At 52.1% G+C, this 23,025-nt stretch overlaps 8 protein-coding genes across 8 annotated transcripts; 4 read left to right on the forward strand and 4 right to left on the reverse strand.

Moving 5' to 3' along the window:
- Positions 1-295: 295 nt before the first annotated feature.
- Positions 296-1,759, forward strand: AtWU_00084 (iron-containing alcohol dehydrogenase; the record flags this gene model as incomplete). The annotated part of the gene is made up of 3 exons (XM_035495200.1): positions 296-640; positions 724-1,293; positions 1,373-1,759. 3 exons carry the CDS (start codon positions 296-298, stop codon positions 1,757-1,759), a joined length of 1,302 nt encoding a protein of 433 aa, XP_035351093.1.
- A 363-nt stretch (positions 1,760-2,122) lies between these two features.
- AtWU_00085 (nuclear import receptor PSE1) lies at positions 2,123-5,832 on the reverse strand (the record flags this gene model as incomplete). The annotated part of the gene is made up of 6 exons (XM_035495201.1): positions 2,123-2,330; positions 2,388-4,453; positions 4,507-4,938; positions 5,005-5,180; positions 5,243-5,465; positions 5,650-5,832. The coding sequence occupies 6 exons, from the start codon at positions 5,830-5,832 to the stop codon at positions 2,123-2,125; spliced, it is 3,288 nt and encodes a 1,095-aa protein (XP_035351094.1).
- A 1,068-nt stretch (positions 5,833-6,900) lies between these two features.
- Positions 6,901-9,163, reverse strand: AtWU_00086 (CBS and PB1 domain protein; the record flags this gene model as incomplete). Its single annotated transcript, XM_035495202.1, has 4 exons — positions 6,901-7,710; positions 7,764-7,858; positions 7,921-8,794; positions 8,954-9,163. The coding sequence occupies 4 exons, from the start codon at positions 9,161-9,163 to the stop codon at positions 6,901-6,903; spliced, it is 1,989 nt and encodes a 662-aa protein (XP_035351095.1).
- Positions 9,164-9,990: 827 nt separating this feature from the next.
- On the forward strand, positions 9,991-10,981 carry AtWU_00087 (40S ribosomal protein eS26; the record flags this gene model as incomplete). Its single annotated transcript, XM_035495203.1, has 4 exons — positions 9,991-10,013; positions 10,282-10,409; positions 10,680-10,782; positions 10,876-10,981. 4 exons carry the CDS (start codon positions 9,991-9,993, stop codon positions 10,979-10,981), a joined length of 360 nt encoding a protein of 119 aa, XP_035351096.1.
- A 660-nt stretch (positions 10,982-11,641) lies between these two features.
- Positions 11,642-14,430, reverse strand: AtWU_00088 (leucine rich repeat domain protein; the record flags this gene model as incomplete). The annotated part of the gene is made up of 2 exons (XM_035495204.1): positions 11,642-14,178; positions 14,241-14,430. The coding sequence occupies 2 exons, from the start codon at positions 14,428-14,430 to the stop codon at positions 11,642-11,644; spliced, it is 2,727 nt and encodes a 908-aa protein (XP_035351097.1).
- A 595-nt stretch (positions 14,431-15,025) lies between these two features.
- AtWU_00089 (uncharacterized protein) lies at positions 15,026-15,838 on the forward strand (the record flags this gene model as incomplete). Its single annotated transcript, XM_035495205.1, has 1 exon — positions 15,026-15,838. The coding sequence occupies one exon, from the start codon at positions 15,026-15,028 to the stop codon at positions 15,836-15,838; it is 813 nt and encodes a 270-aa protein (XP_035351098.1).
- A 253-nt stretch (positions 15,839-16,091) lies between these two features.
- Positions 16,092-17,895, reverse strand: AtWU_00090 (lanthionine synthetase C family protein; the record flags this gene model as incomplete). The annotated part of the gene is made up of 4 exons (XM_035495206.1): positions 16,092-16,912; positions 16,970-16,983; positions 17,052-17,607; positions 17,700-17,895. The coding sequence occupies 4 exons, from the start codon at positions 17,893-17,895 to the stop codon at positions 16,092-16,094; spliced, it is 1,587 nt and encodes a 528-aa protein (XP_035351099.1).
- Positions 17,896-20,861: 2,966 nt separating this feature from the next.
- AtWU_00091 (chaperonin-containing T-complex subunit CCT7) lies at positions 20,862-22,980 on the forward strand (the record flags this gene model as incomplete). The annotated part of the gene is made up of 6 exons (XM_035495207.1): positions 20,862-20,907; positions 20,998-21,164; positions 21,274-21,610; positions 21,680-22,052; positions 22,120-22,781; positions 22,868-22,980. 6 exons carry the CDS (start codon positions 20,862-20,864, stop codon positions 22,978-22,980), a joined length of 1,698 nt encoding a protein of 565 aa, XP_035351100.1.
- Positions 22,981-23,025: the final 45 nt, after the last annotated feature.

Consider the following 23,025-nt stretch of genomic DNA (forward strand, 5'->3'; position numbering starts at 1 on the left):
ACATCACCTCCGCTCCGCCCCGCTGGGCCCCACATCCCACATACTCGCGGGTCTTCAAGGGAAGCAAGTAATTCCACCTCATCTTCTAGTCTTGTGTATACATCCCAGCTACTTCCAGAGTACATCACCCATGATTGGGGCATTTGTAGTCTGCTGACAGGCAGATCCCACATCCAATCTCTTCACACTGTATATAAGCGTCACTCTTGTCCCTCCAATTCCCTCATCACAACCAACATCCATTTCCTTCCCCCAATTTACCCAGTATACAATCCTCCAATATCCCTCTCTCAACATGACAGAAACCCTCCGCCCAGCCTTCGCCGACCGACCCCGACCTCTCCTCTCCTACGGCATCCCCTTTCCCACCGCAGCAGCCCACCACATCACCGACCTCTTCCACGCCTCCAAGATCTACATCCTCTGCTCCGCCTCCCTCGCCCACAACACCGACGCCCTCGACCGTCTCACCCGCGCCCTAGGACCGGACAAGATCGCAGGAACCCGCATCGGCATGCAAAGCCACACGCTCTGGTCCGAAGTACTAGAAGTCGTCCGCGACGCCCAAGCCGCGGAAGCAGATCTCCTAATCACCCTCGGCGGGGGGAGTCTAACAGATGCCGCGAAGGTGGTTGCGCTGGTAATATACCTTCCCTACCCCCTCCCCCCCTCCACCTATCCTAACACATATACTAATCAAAAGAACTGGCTGGCAAACTATAGGCAATATCCAACAACACCACCACCCCCGACACCCTCCTCACGTTAACCACCGAACCACCGACTCCAAACCCACCCATCAAACCCCCCTCCATCCCCATCATCTCCATCCCCACCTCCCTCTCCGCAGGCGAATACTCTTCCTTCGCGGGCGCCACGCACGACACTTCCCGGCGGAAATACTCCTTCTCAGCACCGATCCGCGGCCCGCAGCTTGTCATCCTTGACCCGGAGCTGACTGCCACCACTCCCGAGCGGATCTGGTTAGGGACGGGCATCCGGGCGGTGGATCACTGCGTTGAGACGTATCTTTCCTCGGGGGTGGGAAGTAAAGATGGGGTTACGGAGGAGACGGATCGGTTGGCGTTGCATGCGTTGGGGTTGTTGGTTCCAGGGTTGGTGAGGTGTACAAGATTGAATACTAAGGAGGGGGGGACAGATAGAGAAGAAGATGGTGATGATAATGATGGTGGGAAAGCAGCGCGGTTGGATTGTGCCTTGGGCAGTGTGGATGCTATGGCTGCTTGTTCGGCCGGGTTGCCTTTGGGGGCGAGTCATGGGATTGGACATCAGGTATGACCGCATTCATTTTCTTATGTATCTTTTTCTAATAGGGTACCTGTTTATATACTAACGACTACGTGATGAATAGCTCGGCCCCCTCGGCGTCCCCCACGGCGAAACAAGCTGTATTCTCCTCCCCGCCGTATGCAAATACAACGTCAAGTACAGCAGCAGTACCAGCAATGTGACTGCCCGACAGACTAAACTCCGCGATTTTCTGCTCCGGCAGGAGGGCGTATCCGGGGTGGTGCGCAAGCATTATGCAGAAGCAGCAGCAGAAGTTGATCTCGGAGATGTGCTAGACGCAGTGATTAGAGAGTTAGGGCTGCCGCGGTCGTTGCAGGCGGTCGGGGTGGGGCGGGATCAGTTCGAGGCGCTGGCGGAACATTGTCTGCATGATCGGTGGTGTCGGGCGAATGTGGTGCCGTTGCAGGAGAAGGGGCAAGTGTTGGAGATTTTAGAGATGGTTGCTTAGTCTCTCTCTCACTTTCTTTCTCTCTGTCTATATATATATCCTACAGTATAGGATTGATTGATTGACTGGGAGTGAAGAAGATATATGGTATATGTAGTACTATGTATGTATTCGGCTTATTATGGCTCCCAACTACGTCACGTCTTGTCTTGTCTTCTCTCATGAAAACCGCTATACACCTTTAACAATAAAAGCATAACAATAGAAGAGATATAAAAAATAACTGTCGAAAAAATAATAAAAATCCCATATCCTTATTGGTGGTTGTTGTTGTTGTCCTTATCACATTGCAATTCTCATTTCAACTCATGGCATATGAACATTTCCCAAACCGAACCCCGTCCCCAACTGGTGTATATCAACTCACTGGAAGTAGCTGCGCACGGCGGCCTGGTTGTCCGGGTTAACACCCGCCAGGATCTGCTCTGCGTTCAGCCCGGTCGCGGCGACCAGCTGCTTCGCCGAGTTGGCCACCCGGCCGGCTGTCTGGCCCTGCAGCGTCTCCGCTTCCAGTGCCTGGACAATGTGTCCGAACACCTTGTCGGCGCTGGACATCACCACGGGGTTTTGTCTATTGCACGTCAGTTAGTATGGTCACCAAGTATTGATAAGCATATTGGGGTCTTACTGGTCGATCAGCTGCGCAAGGAAGGAGTAGGCGTACGGAGCAGCCTCCTCGTCGAATGTGATAGGGAGAGTGCCGATCCAGTTGGCCACAATCTCCTGAGCGTTCTGCACCTTGCTGGCGTTGTAGTGCAGGATCTTGGCGATACTGGCCGATGCGTTCTCCGTCGCGAACACGTGCTCCTCACTGCGCGCCTGGTTGATCTGCGTCACCTGGAATAGACTGGGGATGCTGGCCGCCACAAAGTCGGCCCACGCGGCACCGCCCTTCTGGGCAGCAACGCCCACACCGTACGCCGCAGCCTGGCGGTTGGCCGCATTAGGGTCCTGCAGGCCGGCTGCCAGGGGCTGCATGATGTGGTCCTTGTAGTTCCACGACTCGGGTCCGCAGAACTCGAGCACATCGTCCATGATGCACAGGGCCCATTGCCGCTGCGTGGGGTCCTGGCTGGTGATGAACGCATCGTAGAAGGCCATAAGCTGCTCCCACGCCGGCAGGAACGTCGTGCCCTGGTTCTTGAAGATGGAGTGGAAAGCCTTGTTCATGTCACTGAGAAGGTTCTGGTCGTCCTCAATCGCGTATTCGTAGTCGAGGTTGTCCTCCTCGCCCTCCTCCGCCTCCGCGCGGTCCTCGAGACGTGCCTTCACGCGGACCTGGTAGTCCTCCAGCGTTGACTTGGCCGACTCAATGAAAGCCTGCATGTGCTGCTGGGTCAGGCAGTTTTGGCCGACCACCTCCACCGACTCGTAGAAGCACTGGTACATCTCCGCCAGTGTGTCGACTGTGGGCTCGGCGCTGAGCACTTCAATGATCTTCTCCGCCACCTTGTTCCAGATACCGGCAAATCCAGCCGACTGGTCGCCGTGAGCCTTCTTGTACGAGTTCAAGAGCTGGGGGATCAGCTTAGCAGACGACACCCGCACGGGGTCGTGGAAGAAGAATGCAAGGCCGGGGACGGCAATCTTCTCCATAGTCTCCAGAACATACGGCTCGAACGCAGCCTCCAGAATCTGTGCGTAGATCGTGATGAGCTCGATGGCGGTGTTCTTGTCCTCCAGTGCACTGGTCTTGATACCGATGATCTTGCCCTTCAGAGGCACCAGCTCCCAGCCCTCATCCTGCTCGACCTGGTCGATCTGGTCCTCATCGTCGAGAAGCTGAATATCAGCCTTGGCAGCGGCAACCGTCAACAAAGGCGGCATGACACCAGGCAGGTAAGGGACAAAGTCCTGGCCCAAGACGCGGCACATGCGGCCCCAGCAGTGGAGAAGGTACTGCGATTGCGGGTCGTCGGCGTCGACAATGTTCTGTTGAATGTTGCCCAGAAGCTGCACCAGGTTCAGCGCGTCCTGACCCATCTTCTCCTTGCCGACAGCCAGAGCGATCAGCGTGGCGCACTCCATAGCCTTGGCGCGAAGCAGGCGGTATTCCTTGGACTGCTCCTCCTTCAAGACGTTGAACAGCAAAGGCATCAGGGTATCGTAGTACTGCTCGAAGGCATTCTCAGCCGAGTCGGCGATGGTAGCGATAGTCGAAAGGGCCTGCTCCTGCACGTAGCGCTTGGTGCTGCGCAGCAACAACAGCAGGTGCTGCAGGAGATCGGCAAGGTACGGTTCCAGCACCTTTCTCTCGGCCTCCTCGCAGAAGTTGACCAGGGCCGCGGCGGCGTGCGCCTGGACACGGGGCTCAGTGCTGTTAAGCACGGGGATGATGTTGGTCAGCACCACAGAGTGGTATTTCTCCTGCATAGTACCGGCGAAATCGGTGCTCATCTGGCCCAGAGCGTTGCAGCCAGCATAGCGCACGCGCGGGTGGGGGTCCTGAAGAGCGGGAACAACCAGTCGCAACACCTGGTCCAACTCGCCGACCATCAGGTCGCGGCAGCCTTCCGAGATGGCGGAGATTGCCATGAGAGCTGCATGGCGATCGCGCCAAGCAGAAGAGGACATCATGCGAGGAATCCAGGCAAAGGTCGCGGGGAGGATGATCTGGCCGCCAAGCTTGTTGGCCAGACGGTCCATGCACTGTTCACCCGCAACGTGGTTGAGGTCGCTTTCCTCCAAGTCGAGCTGTAATACGTCAGCACAACAATAACCATGCAAGATAATGAAATAGAACGTACATCCTCCGACGCATTCCATTCAGAAGCGTCTTCATCATCGACACCAATATCCGTCATCAAGCTCAGGCACTGGGTCACCATCTGCTGAGCGAACTCGGAGTTCTTCTTGCACATCGAGGGCGCATAGTCGGCGAAGGTAGCCATCAATTCGAGAGCGTTCTGGCGGACCTGGTCACTGAGGTCCTTGTCGGCAATCACACTGATACTGAATGTAACCAGGTTGTTGAACATGGTCTTGAACATCTTGGGGCAGATCTCGGCCAACTCGATCAGAGACAAAAAGGCGGAGGAGAGCTCCTCGCTCTCGGACGACTCCTTCAACGGAGGCAGAATGTTGAGCAGATCGGGCATGAGGGAGAAGAACTTGGGCTGGGACTTCTTGGCGATCGAGCGGAAGAACGAAGCGAAGGCCTCCATGGCGGCAATGCGCACCTGTACAAACGGCGATCAGCATACGGCTTGGGGCCTCAAGCCTGAGGTATGGCTGTCTTGACATACTGAGACAACGTCATCCTTGAAACCCTTGCTGAACACACCGACAACAGCCTCCTCGTGGGGCTTCTCGATGATACCGGGGGTAGTGTTGAAGATGCGGAAAGCGGCCTCACGCAGGCCGGAGTCAGGGGACTGGCTGGCCTGGAAGAGAACGCCGAGCAGTTCGGGCCATTGGTCGCCTAAGCCACATGTATCAGATTGGAAAGATCCAGCACGTATCAAGGTCCTTCACGGTGCCTACCGTTGTCAGTGTACTGTCTGGCAATCTCGGCCACGGCGTCGCCGATCTTCTTGCGGGTATCTGTGACGGACTCGCTGGTCAAGCAAGTCACGAGCTTCTGACGGATGATCAACCTCTGCTCGCCGGTGAGGGTCGAGAAGAGCTCTTTGGCCTCGTTTGTGACGGGGTCTTTTCGTGTCTTGGTCGCGATTCTTCTGAAGAGAACGGCGGAGAAAGAACGTGTCTGGGGGAGATGCAACAATGAGCGACCTGAACGCGAACCACCTTTTTGTCTCCTTAAACTGCCACTAGTCCGGAGGGATAAAAATAACGCTTGTTATAATCCGGGGGTGCTGATCTTTGACTCGATTGTCTTGGACCAACGTCCTTTAAGGGCCCACCGAGGAAAAGCCAAGCAGGGCACTTACTAGCACATCCTCCGCACCCTGGATCTGCTCTGCCAGGCCCATCAGCAGGACATCGGGACGGCCTTGAATCCAATCATTGTTCAGCTGTTCCTCCGCCTGAGCACGAATGGTGTTGTCGGGAGTGGACAGCGCGCGCAGGAGCTGCGAGAGCGCCGAGTGGACCTCGGGGGAGAGTAGCGACATTTTGACAGCTCAAGTGTGAACAATCAACCCGAGCTGAAAACCACCAAGATCGCGGGAAATTAGGAGACAGGGGGTCCAGCGGTGAACCCAGGTGGTGGAGGGTGGGGTGGTGGTTGATGTGAAAGGGACTTTTTTTGGCCCTTTGGAGGAGAAATTGTTTTGGTGGGGGAAGAAATAAGTTGACCAGTCGAGGGGGAAGAGGGAGGGCGGTATGGGCACCAAGCAACCAGACAGGTCAATCAATGAACGGGCAACCCGGCCAGGAAAAAAAAATAAAGGGTAGAAAAAAAAAAGAGTAGAGTGAAGATCAATCAATACGAATAAGTACCAGCGCGGGTAAAATCCCAGCTCAGCATCGCAGCCGGACAGAAAGCTGCGGGTGAACAGGAGGGGGGAGGGCAGAAAGAAGAGGGCCCGTGAATAGCGCGAGGCTTAGAAGATAGTGAGAAAAAGAGCCTGGATGTTTGATGGTGAAGGAGGGAAGAAAGGTCAAAAGTGACTGCAATAATACTAGACTAAGGCAATAACTAATATTCACGGCTTTCTGCTCGCGACCCCCCAATCAGCTTTTTCCAAAATCCTAAAATTTCCCCCCAAGGCCGCCGCGCTAGTCTCCTTCCGGCAAGCCCTTCAGGCAGCCAGGCAGTCAACCCCTCTTGCAGGATTCGGCAAATCATCCAGGAACGTCCCTTGGCTATACCGGTAACTATTATGTCTATCATGCAAAATATGCTTTATCTAATCCCTCATGATGTTGACCCTGACGATGGTCCGGTACTGGTGGGTGGTCTATAAGTACGCTTCCCGAATGGGAGCAGAACATGCTATTGTAACCTTACGCTCTCACGAACTTAACGGTATCCGAAACAGAATAAACAGGCACAATTAGGACTTCGGCCACCACCATATGTAAGGAAGGAGATTGACCAATGCATAAGGGAAACTAGTCACACAAACGAAACGCTCTTGGGGTTACAGATATATGACACGCGAAAGGAGACGTCGAAAAGGAAATAGATACACGGGTACTTGCTTTCTTTCATCACGGACAGGTAGATGCACATCTCTTTACCGGGAAGTGGCCCGGCTCAGAATGAACACTCCCGCAATGACGGCCGCCAGGGTCACAATCGCACCCGGAAGCAGCAGGTCGTTGGGCACTCCGGCGATAAACTGCTCTTCGGGCTGGTGTACAGGGAAGGACTGAGCCCGGGGCTTCGCCACCAGGGACTCTTCCTCGGACCGGTCTTCGGGAATGGGACTCTTCTCCTCGATGGGCCGGGCTGGCACCGGCTGGGGTTCAACGGTAGCAGGAATAGGAGGCTGCGTAGGGTCGTGGACGAAGAGATCGACCTTATCGCGGTGCGATTGACGGGCAAGGCTGACGGCATCTGCCAGATCTTGGTCGGTGGTGATCGACACGGTGTCGCCCTCGTTGTCCAGGTAGCTCAGAGCGTAGCCTGTGTTGCTCAGTTTACCCTCGTCACAGCTGGGAACGCCACCCACGGCATCCGCCTCGGGGCCCAGCTTGGCCGACACTTGAGCAACCAGCTCAGCAATGCCAGCAGAGGGGAACACGTTAACACGGTGCACACGGCCGCTAGGAGCCTTGAACTTGAACGGGAAGGGGACGTGCTCTCCGTGGTGCGGGTCCACGTGGAATTCAGAGTGCTCGTCGCCGCCATGGTGAGAAGCAGATTCGTTGGGGAGAACGCTGTCTCGGGCGTCATAACTAGCCTTCGGAGACTCAGGGCTGAGTACTGACCGCTGCGCGGGCTGCTGGCTCCCCGAGACCATGGAATCGGACTCGTGATCCATCGACAGCCAAAACTTGTTCCAGGCCGGGCCCTCATCATCATGCGACTGCATGGTATTGATCTAATTGCAAGTTAGACGAATACTTCTGTCCTATCAAACATCCTGTTACTGACCTGTTCCAACGTGGCGTACGTAAGCTTCAGCACATCCACCATTCCCACAATCTCACCCGCATCGTTCATGACGGGGAGGTTGAGGTAATGTCCATCTATACATCCCCCGTATTAGTTTCTTCTCTTGAGCGTAGCAGGGGTAATTGGAGTGACTGACCGTGCATCTTGCGGAGCGCAGCCTGGATACTCATGTCGCTGGGGGCGAAATCAGGGTGAGGGGTCATCACGCGGACGACGCTGCAGGTAGACGGGTCAAGACCAGGAGCAATGACACGCAGCACAATGTCCTTGCTGGTGAAGATACCCGTGATAGAGCCCTGATCCTGTACGAGCAGGGCAGTGGTGTGGTGTTCCCTCATCAGAGCGGCGGCATCCTTGACCGTGGTGCGGACGGAGACAGTGGTTGGGGGCATGCCGTCCAAGACGGTCTCTAGCGTGGGGCCGGACATCTTGTGTCGTAGCGCTTCGACATACTGGATGATCTGCTGGGGCTGACTGGAGCCGAGTTCCGTCTGCACACCCTCCAATGCATCGTAGAGCTTGCGCGACGAACTGTATGCACGTTCCAACTTCTCCATCGCATCGTAGAAGCACTTTGTGATATCGAGAACACCCGAGATATCCTGGTTCTCGTCCATAACCGGCAAGTGTCTGAATCCTTTCCGGACCATGAGGTCAAGAGCGTCGGTGGCACTGGTATCCGTTCTCGCGCACAGAGGGTTCTTGGTCATAATCTCAGACACGGTGATTTCCCGCGCCTTCAGGCCAGTGCCGACCACGCGGAACGCGAGGTCCTTAGCCGTGAAGATACCAGCAATTCGGTCATCATCGTCAGTCACAAGCACGCAGTCTTCTCTCTTCGCGGCCATCAACTGGGCGGCTTCGGCGATGGAGGTGTTCGGCTTGATCTGGAGGGCTTGACTAGGTTTCAATGCGAGGACGGTACCGGGGGGAGCTTTGCGGGAGCGGTTTGCTCGTGCCGGGGCATGTCTCTTCTTGTTGAGGTCGGCCTCCAATTTTCGTCGGATAGCCTAAGTCCATGAGTGGTTAGAAAAGTCAATGGGAGGCATTGAGCAATCAAAATTTCGAAAACCGAGAAACGACATGCAGGACAAGATTTTTTCCAGGTTCACCTCCTTTTTCTCCGAGGCAGTTGCAAACAATCCAAAGGGGGAAAAGCGTGTCCATACCTCATCGCGCTTGGACTGGTTTTGCCTCTGACGGCTGCTGGCGGCACTCATGGTGGAACTGCCAATGTCGCTGGACGCGGTCTGGGGGGTGTGAGTTGTAGAGGAAGTCTCTGGGCGAGGACGTGGAATGTGACTGTCAAAGTCGGGCAGCCTGCCTCTACCGACAGTCTTGTGGCTAATGGTTCCCTTAAAAGTGGGTGTGGATGACATGGCGCCGAACCGGAATGGCGGACCTGTGGTAGGCTGGCAGGTCTGTGTCTCACGAACCGGTCAAGAGAGAGCGGAGAATGCAGCGGAGCGGTGGAATGGAGACACGACCCCCGTGAAGGACGAACGAGGATTGAGAAGTGGTAATGAACCAGAGACAAGTCACGCAAGGAAGACAGATGAAGAGGAAGAGGAAGAAGAGTAAAAAGAGGGAGAGCGAGACACAACGCGATGATCTGGAGGGACGAGAAAGATACGGCAGACAAGCCAGCAGCCACCAAGCCAAACCCAGGGGGGGAAAAAGGTAGAAGCAGATCCAAAGTGGATTCGGCTGGCCGAACTATTTGCTGTTAATGACAGTTTCAGGGAGAAAGAGGGATGGCACGGGGACCACTCACAATACTCGACCTGAGTAAACAGAATACCGTATTGGTGTACCGTAACTTTGGGTCGGGATGGGCCATGTGCGCTAGTCCACTTCGGGACACGGCACGTGAACGCCAGTCGGATCACCCAACTTTTTCAACTTTCTCGCCGATTGCCTGAGGCAGGGGCGGTCAGGCCACCGTCCGCCACTCTCCCGATGTCACCCCTCCGCTTATGCCTCAGGTGTCTACACCCAGCATTAACCGCCTGAGGCCACTCATCCCGTGACCCAGCTCGCTTAAGGGCATAGGGCTACCACACAAACCCGACACAACCTCATCCCGAAGAGACGACTCCGGAGCCTTTACGACAACCAAACCCGACAGCCAAGTACGCGACAACCTCCCTTCCCCTTCTCCCTGACTTACATTCTCTGACCCGTTGCTGCAGAGAAATCCGTCAAGATGGTCAAGAAGAGGGCGAACAAGTAAGACCGAACCCTTTCCTATCCCACCCATCCATGCCACATACCATATATACATATATACACAATCTACGCACACCTGAATGAAGACGGCCGCACGGAAAAGAAAATTCGCCATACATTTATCGCAAAATGGCCCGGCTACCGTACAGTGTTGTGTGATTTTGGGGAAAATATGAAGAAGATTGAAGAAATGGCGAAATTAAAATCGAAAACATGGAAATTCGCAAATTCAAAGAAAAGGAACCGATAAACTAACCTCTTTTTACAGCGGTCGTAACAAGAACGGCCGCGGCCACGTCAAGCCCGTGCGCTGCTCCAACTGCGCTCGCTGCACTCCCAAGGACAAGGCCATCAAGAGATTCACCATCCGCAACATGGTCGAGTCCGCTGCCATCCGTACGTTCCACGATCTTCCTCCATTGATCTGAGTTTTTCCCGAAACCGTCCGCGCGCGCTGTCTGTTCGTTCCGAAAGAGCTGGGAAGTGGGGGTGTTACATGCATGTGTATGCAATGGATCGAAGCGAAATCAACTCGACCGGAATACGACATGGAGCAACAAAGAGAAGGAACCGATACAAACAGCGCGACGCACGAGTGAACGGAATTCGACACAACCCTGAAAGACAACACCGGACTGACTGGTTCTTTTTTTTCCAACTCTACAGGTGATATCTCGGACGCCTCCGTCTTCACCGACTACGCCGTCCCCAAGATGTACCTGAAGCTGCAGTACTGCGTCTCCTGCGCTATCCACGGCAAGATTGTTCGGTACGCCACCCACCCAAAACAACGATGATGAATGCGTCGAAACCATCATCGACCTCCAGAACAAAACACAAAGCTAATATTTCATCCCTATAGTGTCCGCTCCCGGGAAGGTCGTCGCAACCGTGCTCCCCCTCCTCGTATCAGGTACAACAAGGATGGCAAGAAGCTGAACCCCCCTCAGGCCGCCAAGGCTATGTAAGGAAGGAAATGACAACGATTTCAAAATAAAAGAAAAATGGAATTAGTTTAGGGGCCCTTAACTGTTGCTTCTTATAATTTTTCTTTATGTTGTCTGAAAAAAACCACAACCATAACTTCTTTACTATACTTTATGCGGAATTCTTAAATGGAAATGAACGGGTTTCAGTTTCGGGGTTGAAATGAATTATGCGTGCGGAGTCGTGTCTGAAAGACGAAATTCTATACCAAACTTTTTCTAAAACGAAGAACGATCTTTTCTTAAGCTAAACTTGTGTTGTCTCTTGCTTGCTATCTAGAGATACTAGAGGAAAGAGAATTTTTGATTGTATGGATTTGCTCTATATGATCTACTATTGTTTGAGGGGCTGTCCGCGAGGTGTGTACTATCTATCGTACTAGCTCGGTGTGCCCTAGTTGTAGGCATGACACTACACCTCCATAATTACATAGTAAACGACAGTTCTGGTCCTTGTAGTAAACCCCATAAAGAATGTGAAGAGGATGGTACTGTTAATAATATCTCACCTATCGTTCAAAGCCAGCTGTGGGTGATTGTCTACGATGTATGTGATGTCAAACAGTGTAATATATATCGGGTATCATGCTCGCGATCTCTATCAACTACTGGAGAAGTGCCACGAACAAAATAAATGCCCCATCAAGGGTACAAATAGCCCTTCTCGAAATAATTCCCATACATATCTACCATCCCGCTTCGGCCCTTTGGCGCTGGGTTTCGGACAATCTTCACTTCCCCCTTCCAGTGTCCCTCTAAGTAATGAGCAATTGGTGAATGAGGCACTGATGCCGTCGCCAACGTATTTATGCTCGACGACGGCGAGATCGTTTGGAATGAGGAGACGGAAGGAGAGAAGCGAGAGGACATGGTGCCAGCAGTACCACGTCTTCTGCGATCTCTCCTCAAAATTTCCTCATACTCTGCCTTTTTACTACGTCGGAATGCTGCCAATTCGGCGACCAGATCAACGTCTGGTACGTCATTCTGCGGCCCCATTTCTCCATCCTTGTCCAATTGTGGGCTGTGCGAGCGCATGTTCCGAGGTGTAGTCGTGGGGTCGACTGAGTTTGATCTCGAGCGCAAAGGATCTGGATGAAGCATACCTGGTGAAGAGGCCAGATCGAGTTGTAAGGGGTGAACATCGTCATCTTCTGGAATCAACGTCACTTTCTCGTTCAAGGCTGCCATAGGGAAGTATCGCCCTGAATAGAAATCGGGTACTCCGCATTCTTCTTCACCAAAGAAGCTGAAGTCGCCTATTGCTGCTGACCATAGCCTCTCCGAATCGCGATCACCGGTGCTTGACTTTGAAGCTCCTGCCCGGTAGTTGGCTGGCATCCATCTAGATAACTTGCTGGACTTAACTGAAGATGTAATTTCAAGCACCAAGCGACGCAGACCAAACAGAGACCTGGCACGTTCTTGCTCAGCTTTGGCTCGAGCTCTTCCAGGTGCGAGCGAATAATCCGAGCCCGCTTGTAAGGTTGCAAGTAATGCTTCATTTGAGCAAGCGGTTATGAATCGAATAAGCGATTCCAAGATTGGCGAGTTCGGCGGTACGTGAGATGGAACGTCGGTCAAAACCAATGTTTCAAGATGAGGGACATGCGAAGGATGCAGGTACGGAAAATAATACCTTTTGTTATCACGTCGAGGAAGACTTTTCGGTCGCTTAGCAAGCAACTCCTGGATCTTCTGGGCTCGAGAATCTTCGACTGAAAGGGGAGAAGAACATTGCGGGATAGACGCCGCTGCACCAACCGAGATGCTGGAAATGCTAGAGAAGGAGACATCATGGGGCAAGCGATATGAAGCCCTTGCGGCAGAGGTACTGCTCGGACCCTCTTCATCACTGACTTGGTCTGCCCCGATCACCTCGGGAGCGAAGACAGAGCCTCGTCGCAGGTCAGGTAGTGGTTCGTCTTCATAGATGGTTGGCTTTCGAGCCCGCTCGGCGGGCTGCGAAGGCCAGTCCGGAGATTGCGGGACTGGTGAACCAGGAAGCTCGAAAATAGGTGCTTCGTTTGATGCTAGTTCATAAATCTCATGGTTCGTACCTAATTCTGCCTCTGTACGCACTTCACTCTCGTTCCCAGCAGGGAGCTCTGGTAGCAACATGTCCGCCGTTGAGGTCTCCCTTGACGGCGCATCAACTGTACAGACGGCATGATGAGCTCGAAGATAGGTGAGGTTCCCCTTGGCAACCGTCCCCAGGATGGGAATCAATTTCTCAGCACCAGGAAGCTTGTGGGAATCGTCCTGAGGCGAAGCAAGAGAGCTCTGGTTTCTTCCAATAGACTCTATAGTGTCAACGGTTCCCACATCCAGAGCATGAAGGCGAGATGAGAACAAAAGACTTGCGGCCCCTTCTACAGAGATAGGATTCTCGGCGATATAAAGGTGTGTTATGCCTGCATGAGATAAATCCTCAACCCAGGAGCGCCCTGTCAATGGTTGTGTTAAAGCTTTTAGGATTTGTTCATCTAAAAGCGGGGTCCTAAGAAACCTCCTGTCAGACAGCAAGGGTCTCGATTGCGGAGAGTGTGCAAGGGAGCCCAGTGACGCTAGTGTCGCTCGTTGTAATCTATCCTCAGCACCAGGGGGTAGAAAGGATGCCTGCAATAAAGACCGTATGGACATATCAGTAAGTAGATTATTGCGCAGATCCAAAAATCGGACTCTGCGTCCGATGGCATTGGCCAGGAATTCTGCATCATTGTCCTTTAAACCGATACCTCGAAGCTTGAGAACCTGAAGGTTTTCCAACTGTGATAGCGACGACAGAACTGTGCGATCCCGCGCAGGGGTGGTGTAAGACAAATCGAGATAGATCAATTCAGGGAAGCGAAGTAAGGTCTCCGCAATACCGTGTGATGTCGCATTTGGCTCACTATCCGCCAATAGCAGACGGACATTGTAGGTCTGGGAAGCTGTGTCATTTTCTCCAGATGGACTAGATCTTCTCAAGGCGGTCATAGCATTGTGGTCAAAAAATGGTAGCTTTGAGACCATCAACGACTGGAGGCACGGTAGAGCATCCAAGATCTCCTTTAGCCACTCAGGTCGTGGACCACCATAAATCTCCGAGAGCGCAGGCGGCAGATGCAACGTATGGGTGAGCATCCGCACCTTGAGACGGGCATATTTTAGTGTCCTTCTGAACCTTGTGAGAGCGACTAGTGTGTCTTGTCAGCGCCAAACAGCCAAATCAAACAGTCGTGGGATCGTTCAGACCTACCATAAACCGCATCGTTATCCGTTCCAAAGTGGGAAGCGGGATCCCCCCACAGAAAGGGCATGAAGATACCATGCCATTTCTGACATACCAAGACCACTGCGCATAGGTCGCTTGACGGGATGTAGTGTGCTATAACCGACCATGCGTCTCTGGTGGTAGCGGTTTGATAGGAGGGTGGCACAGTATCCATTGTCACAGTTGTACGTTGATGCGACTTCTCTCCACCCGGGTGATGGGGCCTTTAAGCCTTGTCCTAGATCAGGCTAGCAGGATGCGCAGAAAACAGTCTGCAGTACATCGGGAGAAATGATGGGTTGGATAATTTTCTGGACTGGTTGTCACACGCCGCTAAGCAAATGAAACCAAGAGAATAGCGGCCCCCAAAGAGATGCTGCTGACTTGCAGATGGGCGTCGGGCACTGCCACGGTTCACGATGGGGCGAGGGAAGGCCCGAAGGATCCATAGAGCCAAAGAAACTCCATACTTTAATCTGCCGTAGATAATGACATCCTACTGTGGAATATGGAATATAGTAGCACCCCAACCATAGAGGAGAGAATAAAAGCTGAAGAAAAGGGGAGAAAAGAAGCGACGATAAGAACAGACACTGTTATCGTATGGATACAGTAATTGTACGGTCCTCTTTCTGACGTCATCCCCCGCACGGTCAGCAAACCATCGCCGACAAATAAAACCACTGATTCACGGCGCTTAAATGATACGTACTGGCCTCCTCTCTCTTCCAATTCTCCTCTCTTCAAATCCCTTTACTTCATAGGCCAAAATGGAGCCATGGCAGCGAAACATTCGCAGGATGCACCAAGTCAGCGAGGTGCTCGACCTTGACCCTCAAAAGTCCGACATGATCGCCGATTTCGTTGCACTGATCCAAGCAATCCGCGAAGGGCTTACGCAAATCGATGATGATTCCTATATACCCGATTCGCAGATCAATATGCTTTTCTTGACAAAGCTCAAGGAATGTCCTGATTGGAGTGACTGGGCATCTGCTATGCTGCGAGATGGTCGGATGTGCTCCTCCAATCCTACGGAGCAGGTGACCTTCCAGGAGCTGGCCCAATTGGCCATGGAGCAAGAGAAAATCCGTCAGCAGCGGAGAAGGAGTGCATGGGGTACTAGTGGTCATGGTGCTGCCAAGAGAGGGTTTGTATCGCCATTGGAGGTTCCGGAAGATCCTCGCGCTCTCACTCAGGACGAGATCAACGCATTCGTTGTAAAACAGATGCATAAGGATGAGGCATTCCGAAATCGCAGTGGAAGTGTCCGAAGACATGCTAAGCGGCCCAGTCAGGAGGAAATCAATGACTACGTGGTCGAACAGATGCGTCGAGAACGGGAGCAAGCTACGAGGAATCGAAGTCACAGTCAACCGATGCAGGAAGGACCTGTTCAACGACCGGTGCAAATGCGCTGTACCTTCTGTGGTGATAGAAATCACCAGCTTTCAAACTGTTGGCGGAGATGGAGAGTTGCTGTGGAAGCTCCGAATGGGAACTACTTGCCTAAACGTGTCGAGTACAGGACTGAATTTCCGGGCCAACCACCCATGTATCGCACGGGTTTCACGCTTTTCTAAAGGCCGTATGAGACTTGATAATGATTCTTAATCGTGTTTACGATTCTATTCACGTTTATCAGCGACTGGAGTTTAGCCAAGAGCATGGAGTTTGGAGTCTTTCAGCATCATGTACCCCTATGTTGAATATTTGGAGCGATTTCCCCCCCTGTGCTTGAGCGACATACATTCAGGATTCCCATACATAGTTTGCCGTCATTACAATTTTGTTCTTAAGCTCTGAATCAATAGAAAAGCTTCTCATATCCCCTTCTCAAGGCAAAGGTGTAGCCCGGTGATAAGCAAGCGTTGGAATTCCCAATTTCAAGCTCTCGAGATCTTGGAAGGTTGGATCTGACTTCAAAGACGAAGAACTGTCCGGCCACTTCTTCTGCAGAAGCATGCTTCGCAGTCTCATCTGGACAGACACACATGCATCTGCCCACGCGCAGACAGCTCCAGCCAGGCCTTCTGTGAGGGAAAATGGGCGATCAGGCAGTCGGTAGATGTTAGATGTTGGCGTGACGGAACTTTGGTATGGTGGTGTTTCCCGCACATGCAACAGCATCGCCAGCGCTCTCGATAGGAAATAGTCACCGGTAAGCCCGGTATCCAACACTGTTTGGTTAGTAGTCTGTGTTCTCCCCATATACTTCTCCCTGGCAACTTGCATCTCTTCCTTATCATACTCAAAGCTGTCGTGCAGAAGCAACAATGGCCATGCACTACCGGTAATGCCATGACAGATCCCGCCACCTTTGGAGAGCAGTCCTTCTTCCCATACCCGTTCGCTTGCCAGGCGAATTGCTACGTCCCACTCTGGCTGCCAGAAGTTAGAGATCAAGGGCTTGTTCCGCCTGGCGCTTGCCATAAGGGTCAAGATGCCGGGACTACCATGACAAATCTGGACGAGAGGTGAGGAGCGCTTGGATGAAGGGCCACGATCGGGAAGAGTCGTTGGGAGGTGGCCATTATGAGCAATGCATATCTTGCAAAGGCCGGTGATTGTTTCCGCTATCAGGGGCAGGTAATTACGCAAAGCACCGTCGTTGAGCTCTTCAGGATCGCAGGCAAGGAGGGCCGCGAGTATGCCGGCTAGAAAATCTTATCAGCTGAATATACCGGGAGGTTTTCTACATAGACGTAACATACACATTCCATGTACCCTAGTAGATATGTTAGATTTGCCGTTTTGTTGCTCAGCATTTGTGACCATGGTGGGGGCATTACTTACGCTCCTAGGCCATACCGATCTTCATGCCAGTGCCACATCAACGGCAAAGCATTTCTCTCCCCATACTCCTCTAGATAGTCTTCTCTGCCTTGGAGCCCACCCTTGATAATAGCATCAATAAGGTCTGGAACAGATTCGAAAATGGATGCCAGAAGGCCTGTAGCCCTCTCGTCATACTTGTGAGCTCTCACGCTCAGCACAACCCACAATAGACCCGCTCGGCCATACAAAACTTCGTCCGTACCCATCATCCCATCACCGTGTGGTAGCATGTGGGGATTCCCGATTGCCACTTGTACAACATTTCTGAGACATTCGATATCAGCTTCGGACATGGATGCACCGGATTGCGCAGCTGCAAGAATCCGCATCAAAGGTCCCACAAGCACACTTGGGGAGCCAAAAGGTGCTACTCTTCCGGGCAAAAGTGGAATATCAGGGCCATGTGGCAAGATTTGCTCGCTTGCAAGTCTGCGAAAGTCAAGAGGAAGTCCGACATCTTTGTTGCTGAACGCTTTGACCTGATGGTCCAGTCGGAGGAAAGCAAGAGCAATTCCTGCAAGGGAAGATCCATCAGATTACACTTGCCGATATGTTGTGATGAAGCATATCAATCAACCGCTAACAGTGTGAAAGCTATGCGCATACCTGGAAATCCCACATATATACCCGTGTTGTAGGTTTTGCCCCATTCGCTCTGAGGAGGACAGCCCTCCTGCAATAGAGTTGCACCACGATCCACGGCAACTTGCAACTCTTTGAGAGCGTTCTCCAGGGTTTCTTGATTTATATCTAGCGGGGTTAAGTTGTTCGGATAATACTGGGGTAAATCTGTGGTTGACATACTATCGCGAAGGCAGGAGAACTACACTGGAGAGGAGCTATGTATAGACAAATAAAGCTAAGTTATGGGATATGGAGCTCAGTAAGGGTATTCGAGACACAGTTTGATTGATGATATTCGGACTGATTCAGATGAAGTCTGGGTCACTTGGCCAATAGCTTAAATACGAGGATGTAGTAGAGAGGGGAAGAGCCCAAAGATGTGGGTGACGCTTCTGCATCACCTGACCTGCATGATCTACATTCCTCGAAAAGCAACTCCAGTAATGCTTTTATCTGCTGTAATAAGGATTCTTCGGTTTAGATCATCCACCATGCTAGTTGTCTTTGAAGCTGTGCAAGTTTATCTTTGAGATCCTAGCAACCGAGAGCCCCGATGTGCCACAAGCGTCTGTTCTTTCGCCTCGCTTCTTGACGGCCTAATCACTTCCTTAGCCATGCTATTGACAAACCTAGGTAAGTGAGATGTGCATGAGCTATTCTCTTGGGAAACTCAATGCTGAATACAGTATTCGTCAGGGAGTCTTTCTTCCTTGGCTATAATGCGATGCAAGTCCTCCCTGTTTCCCCTCGTTATTGGGTGTACTGGCACTGTCTTGTGGACCTGTCAAGAACGCATGAGCTGGCCGTGTAACAATCACAAACTCTATGTCGCAGTATATCTGCTTACGATCTACAAGCTATAGATGCTTTTTGTTGTGACCACTGGGAGGAGTCGGAAACTATCTTTCATATCTCTCGTCTTCGTCGAGGACTTCATGGGTTTTCCTAGACACAAGTTCCTTGATCGACATCGGCATCAGAGGACATTTTCAGTGATCACCTACATTGAAATCTGTTTCGACTTTAGTCCGCTGTCCCTTTACATCCGTCAATAAAATGACGCATGATTTGCTTTTTGGGGACTCTTCTGAGTTGTCAGAAGTTACTCATTTGAGAGGACTCTTCCACGCAGTTCATCAGTCAATCGATATTTTGGATATGGTCAGACCTTGGATGTTCAGGTCATACGTTGATCGAATCATAGTCAGGCATTCTAGTCGATAGATAAGCCCTGAAAAGGTCTCTCGGACAAATGCGGGTTGCCTAGCCGAAAGCCTGGTGAGAAAAGAACGCATTATTTGACTCGGAATAAATGAGACTAGAGCACAACAAGATCAGGAGACAATCAGCTTTACTAGGATGTATTGGTATGGATCAGGGACCTCGAGCTAGAAATAATAGCCAGGGCCACGGATGTGGACGATACTCGCGCAGTGATTCTCCAGTGGCATTACTCCCTACAATATGTTGGAAACTTCTCATGGGAATCAGAATCCAACAGATACATTTAGGTCAATTTCGACTTGCACAGTTTACATTTCTATTTGACAGGTATGATCAGTATCAAGGCATTTGCAACTTGAGGCCTAAAACAGAGATGTCTCCCTATGTCGCGCAGATGAGCGTTTTACGTCGCATCCATTATCTTGATCTACTTTACAACGAGCATATGGATCTAGCTTGACTGACAAAAATAATCCGCATTCTGGGCTAAATTGCTCAAATGTCTGTGACTTCCTTTCCCAAGTCCTATCTCTAGATACTCCACTTTCCCCCAAACCTGTGCCAAATCCACTCCCTCCCCTGTTTAGCGGTCGCAGCTACTGCTGAACATTTTGCGGCGCTTCTCGAGAGACACTGTCTCCTGTATATTATTGGCTTGGATAATTGGGTCGATCGGCAGGCTATTCCCAATTTATGGTCTAGACGATCGACTTCAGCTGTGGCCGCTTCAGCTGAGCCAGCCTAGGTAATCTCGGTTACGCATTACTTCTCTGTGCTCGGGACGCGTACAATGCGTCTCTACTATTCCTCACACGAACTTGAACTGAAACACACGGCTGGATATCTACCCTATACCTGCTCATATTTGGCTTCTGTTTGTTAGTTAGGGGTGATTGAGGGGAATCTGCGCTAAGGGTACACCACCCCTGTAGCCTTTGAACATGGGGTAGGGAGACGGCAAAGACCACGTCCATCGCCACCGGATATGATCAGTCTAGTAGTTGCGACACCCTGCATACAGACTGCCCTCAAGATCATTGTATCATGATGTGAGCATTCCGTAAGCGAGCTGGTGAGACTTATACTAGTTACCAACGCGGTAGACGTAATGCTACTCGAGGTCCCAGGGAGCATATGAGAGAATAATCAATGGCAATCGCGGGTTATCTCTTAAAAGATACTTGTTCACTGTCGTGTGGATCATTTAGGATCTTAGTAGCGAACACTACATATGAGATCCCATGCACTGTAGAGTGATAAGTAGGATTACTACTATCACCGTCATAGTCCTCAGAAGAATCCCGACCCCGCCACTCTACGACATATATCTGGGTGGCTACCTGGCAGACATGATGGGATTGAATAACCATAGTAGTACATTAAAGAGAAAATCTATAGTGTTCATAACTCGAGTAAAGAGTGCTATGCCAGTACCCCGAACTAATATTTGAGAAAGCATTATTGTCAAAGTTCCATTCGTATTATGCTGGAATCTGGTGGGGTTCAAATGATTAGACAACAGGAACGGTTCAGGGATGTGATGGACGAAGTGGGCTCAGATGGTGAGAAATCAACCTTATACAGCAAAAGAATATGAATATGAAGCAATTCAAGAATTTGCTAGAAAAAGTACATTCGATATAATCACATTATAAGACTTTCCATAATGTCAAGGTAGTGTTTTTGAGGGGGAAAAGCAGCAAATAGGGCTGCGGGGCGCGGCATGATTGGTCACCGCCTCCAGCACTGGAGAGTTTCGATCCCAAAGAAGCTCGGGGAAATTTTGGTCGAGCAGCGATATCGAACCCCCGACCAGCTAGGACACTCAGGGCCACGATCTCATCTTTCTATAGCCCCTTGTCCGTTGGCTCACAAACTTCCTTTTTCTCCGCCGTCTTTCCCTGAAATAATCTCATCAAAATGGCCTTCGCTGGCCAAGCACCCACGATCATCGTGCTCAAGGAGGGTCCGTCAACCCGCCCGCATTTGCATTGGCATCTGTGTGTCATCGCTGAGAGATTTTGCTGACTCCGTTGATTGTTTTCTTTTGCTTCAGGCACCGATACCTCCCAGGGCAAGGGTCAGATCATCTCCAACATCAATGCCTGTGTTGCCGTGCAATCCACGATCAAGAGCACTCTCGGTCCTTATGGAGGGGACCTGTTGATGGTGGACGGCAACGGTAGACAGACCATCACCAACGATGGAGCTACTGTGATGAAGGTGCGTCTGGGAACACACTCCTATATTCTTCCTTCGGAAGTCTCCAGGCAATATTCATTCATACTTTATTTTACTTCGTGAGCTTACTTGTCCTTGTCTTCTGTTCTAGCTTCTCGATATCGTTCACCCCGCCGCCCGCATTCTCACGGACATTGCCCGCTCTCAAGATGCTGAGGTCGGCGACGGAACAACGTCGGTTGTCGTCCTCGCCGGTGAAATCCTGAAGGAAGTTCGCGAACTCGTTGAGCAGGGTGTCAGTTCACAGACCATCGTCAAGGGTCTACGGAGGGGAAGTGCGATGGCCGTCAACAAGATTAAGGAGATCGCTGTGGACGTGATCGAGTCTGCGGGAAGTGAGGAAAAGAAGGTTGAGACGCTCCGCCGTCTGGCCGGAACGGCGATGAACAGCAAGCTGATCAAGCGGAACTCGGAATTCTTCACCAAGAGTAAGGGGTTCCCCCCCTATCCATGGTGCTGTGTTGTTCGTGGGAACAGATGCTGACTAAATACCCTAGTGGTGGTGGATGCCGTGCTGTCGCTCGACCAGGACGACCTTAACGAGAAGCTGATCGGTGTGAAGCGGGTTACTGGTGGTGGTCTTCAGGAATCCCTGTTCGTCAACGGTGTCGCCTTCAAGAAGACCTTCTCGTACGCCGGTTTCGAGCAACAGCCCAAGTACTTCAAGGACCCCAAGATTGTCTGCCTGAACGTCGAGCTGGAGTTGAAGAGTGAGAAGGACAACGCCGAGGTGCGCGTCGAGCATGTGTCGGAGTACCAGGCCATCGTCGATGCCGAGTGGCAGATCATCTACAACAAGCTGGAGGCTATCTACAAGACCGGAGCCAAGGTTGTTCTCAGCAAGCTCCCCATCGGTGATTTGGCTACGCAGTATGTTCTCCCGCACTGTTTCCTGGCAATTGGTCTACATGCTTACATTATTTCTCTTCGTCTACAGATACTTTGCGGACCGGGATATCTTCTGCGCTGGTCGCGTTGCGGCCGATGATATGGATCGGGTCTGCCAGGCGACCGGAGCGGCTACCCAGTCGACCTGCAGCGACATCCAGGAACGCCACCTGGGTACCTGCGGTATTTTCGAGGAGCGCCAGATCGGTGGTGAGCGTTACAACCTCTTCTCCGAGTGCCCCAAGGCCAAGACCTGCACCCTTGTGCTGCGTGGTGGAGCGGAGCAGTTCATCGCCGAGGTCGAGCGCAGTCTGCACGATGCCATCATGATTGTCAAGCGTGCTCTCCGCCACACGACCATTGTCGCGGGTGGTGGTGCTACCGAGATGGAACTGTCCAGCTTCATGCACGGCTTTGCGGACCGCAACGTGCCCCACAAGCAGCAGGCGGTCGTCAAGGCGTTCGCCAAGGCCCTGGAGGTGATCCCCCGCCAGCTGTGCGATAACGCAGGTTTCGATGCGACGGATATTCTGAACCGGCTGCGGGTGGAGCACCGCAAGGGCAACGTCTGGGCTGGTGTCGACTTTGATCACGAGGGTGTTCGGGACAACATGGCGGCTTTCGTGTGGGAGCCCAGTCTGGTCAAGGTGAACGCCATTCAGGCGGCAGTGGAGGCTGCATGCTTGATCTTGAGTGTGGACGAGACGATCAGTGAGTACCCCCGTGATATAGTGTTACCCCTAAGCCCTATAGTATCTTTTAGGCTGACCGATGGTGATTTTCTTTTTCCCCTCCAGAGAACGAAGAGTCGGCCCAAGCTCAGGCCCCAACACGAGGCCTGCCGCCGGGTGCTGCCCAGCGGGCGCTTGGAGGAGGCCGCGGACGTGGCATGCCCCGACGTGGACGGTAAATGTCGGAAGACGAAGGATGGATTGGGATAGGTTGGAGGGAAGGA

The sequence above is a fragment of the Aspergillus tubingensis genome (genome assembly GCF_013340325.1).
Source record: "Aspergillus tubingensis WU-2223L DNA, scaffold_1, whole genome shotgun sequence".
NCBI lineage: Eukaryota > Fungi > Ascomycota > Eurotiomycetes > Eurotiales > Aspergillaceae > Aspergillus > Aspergillus tubingensis.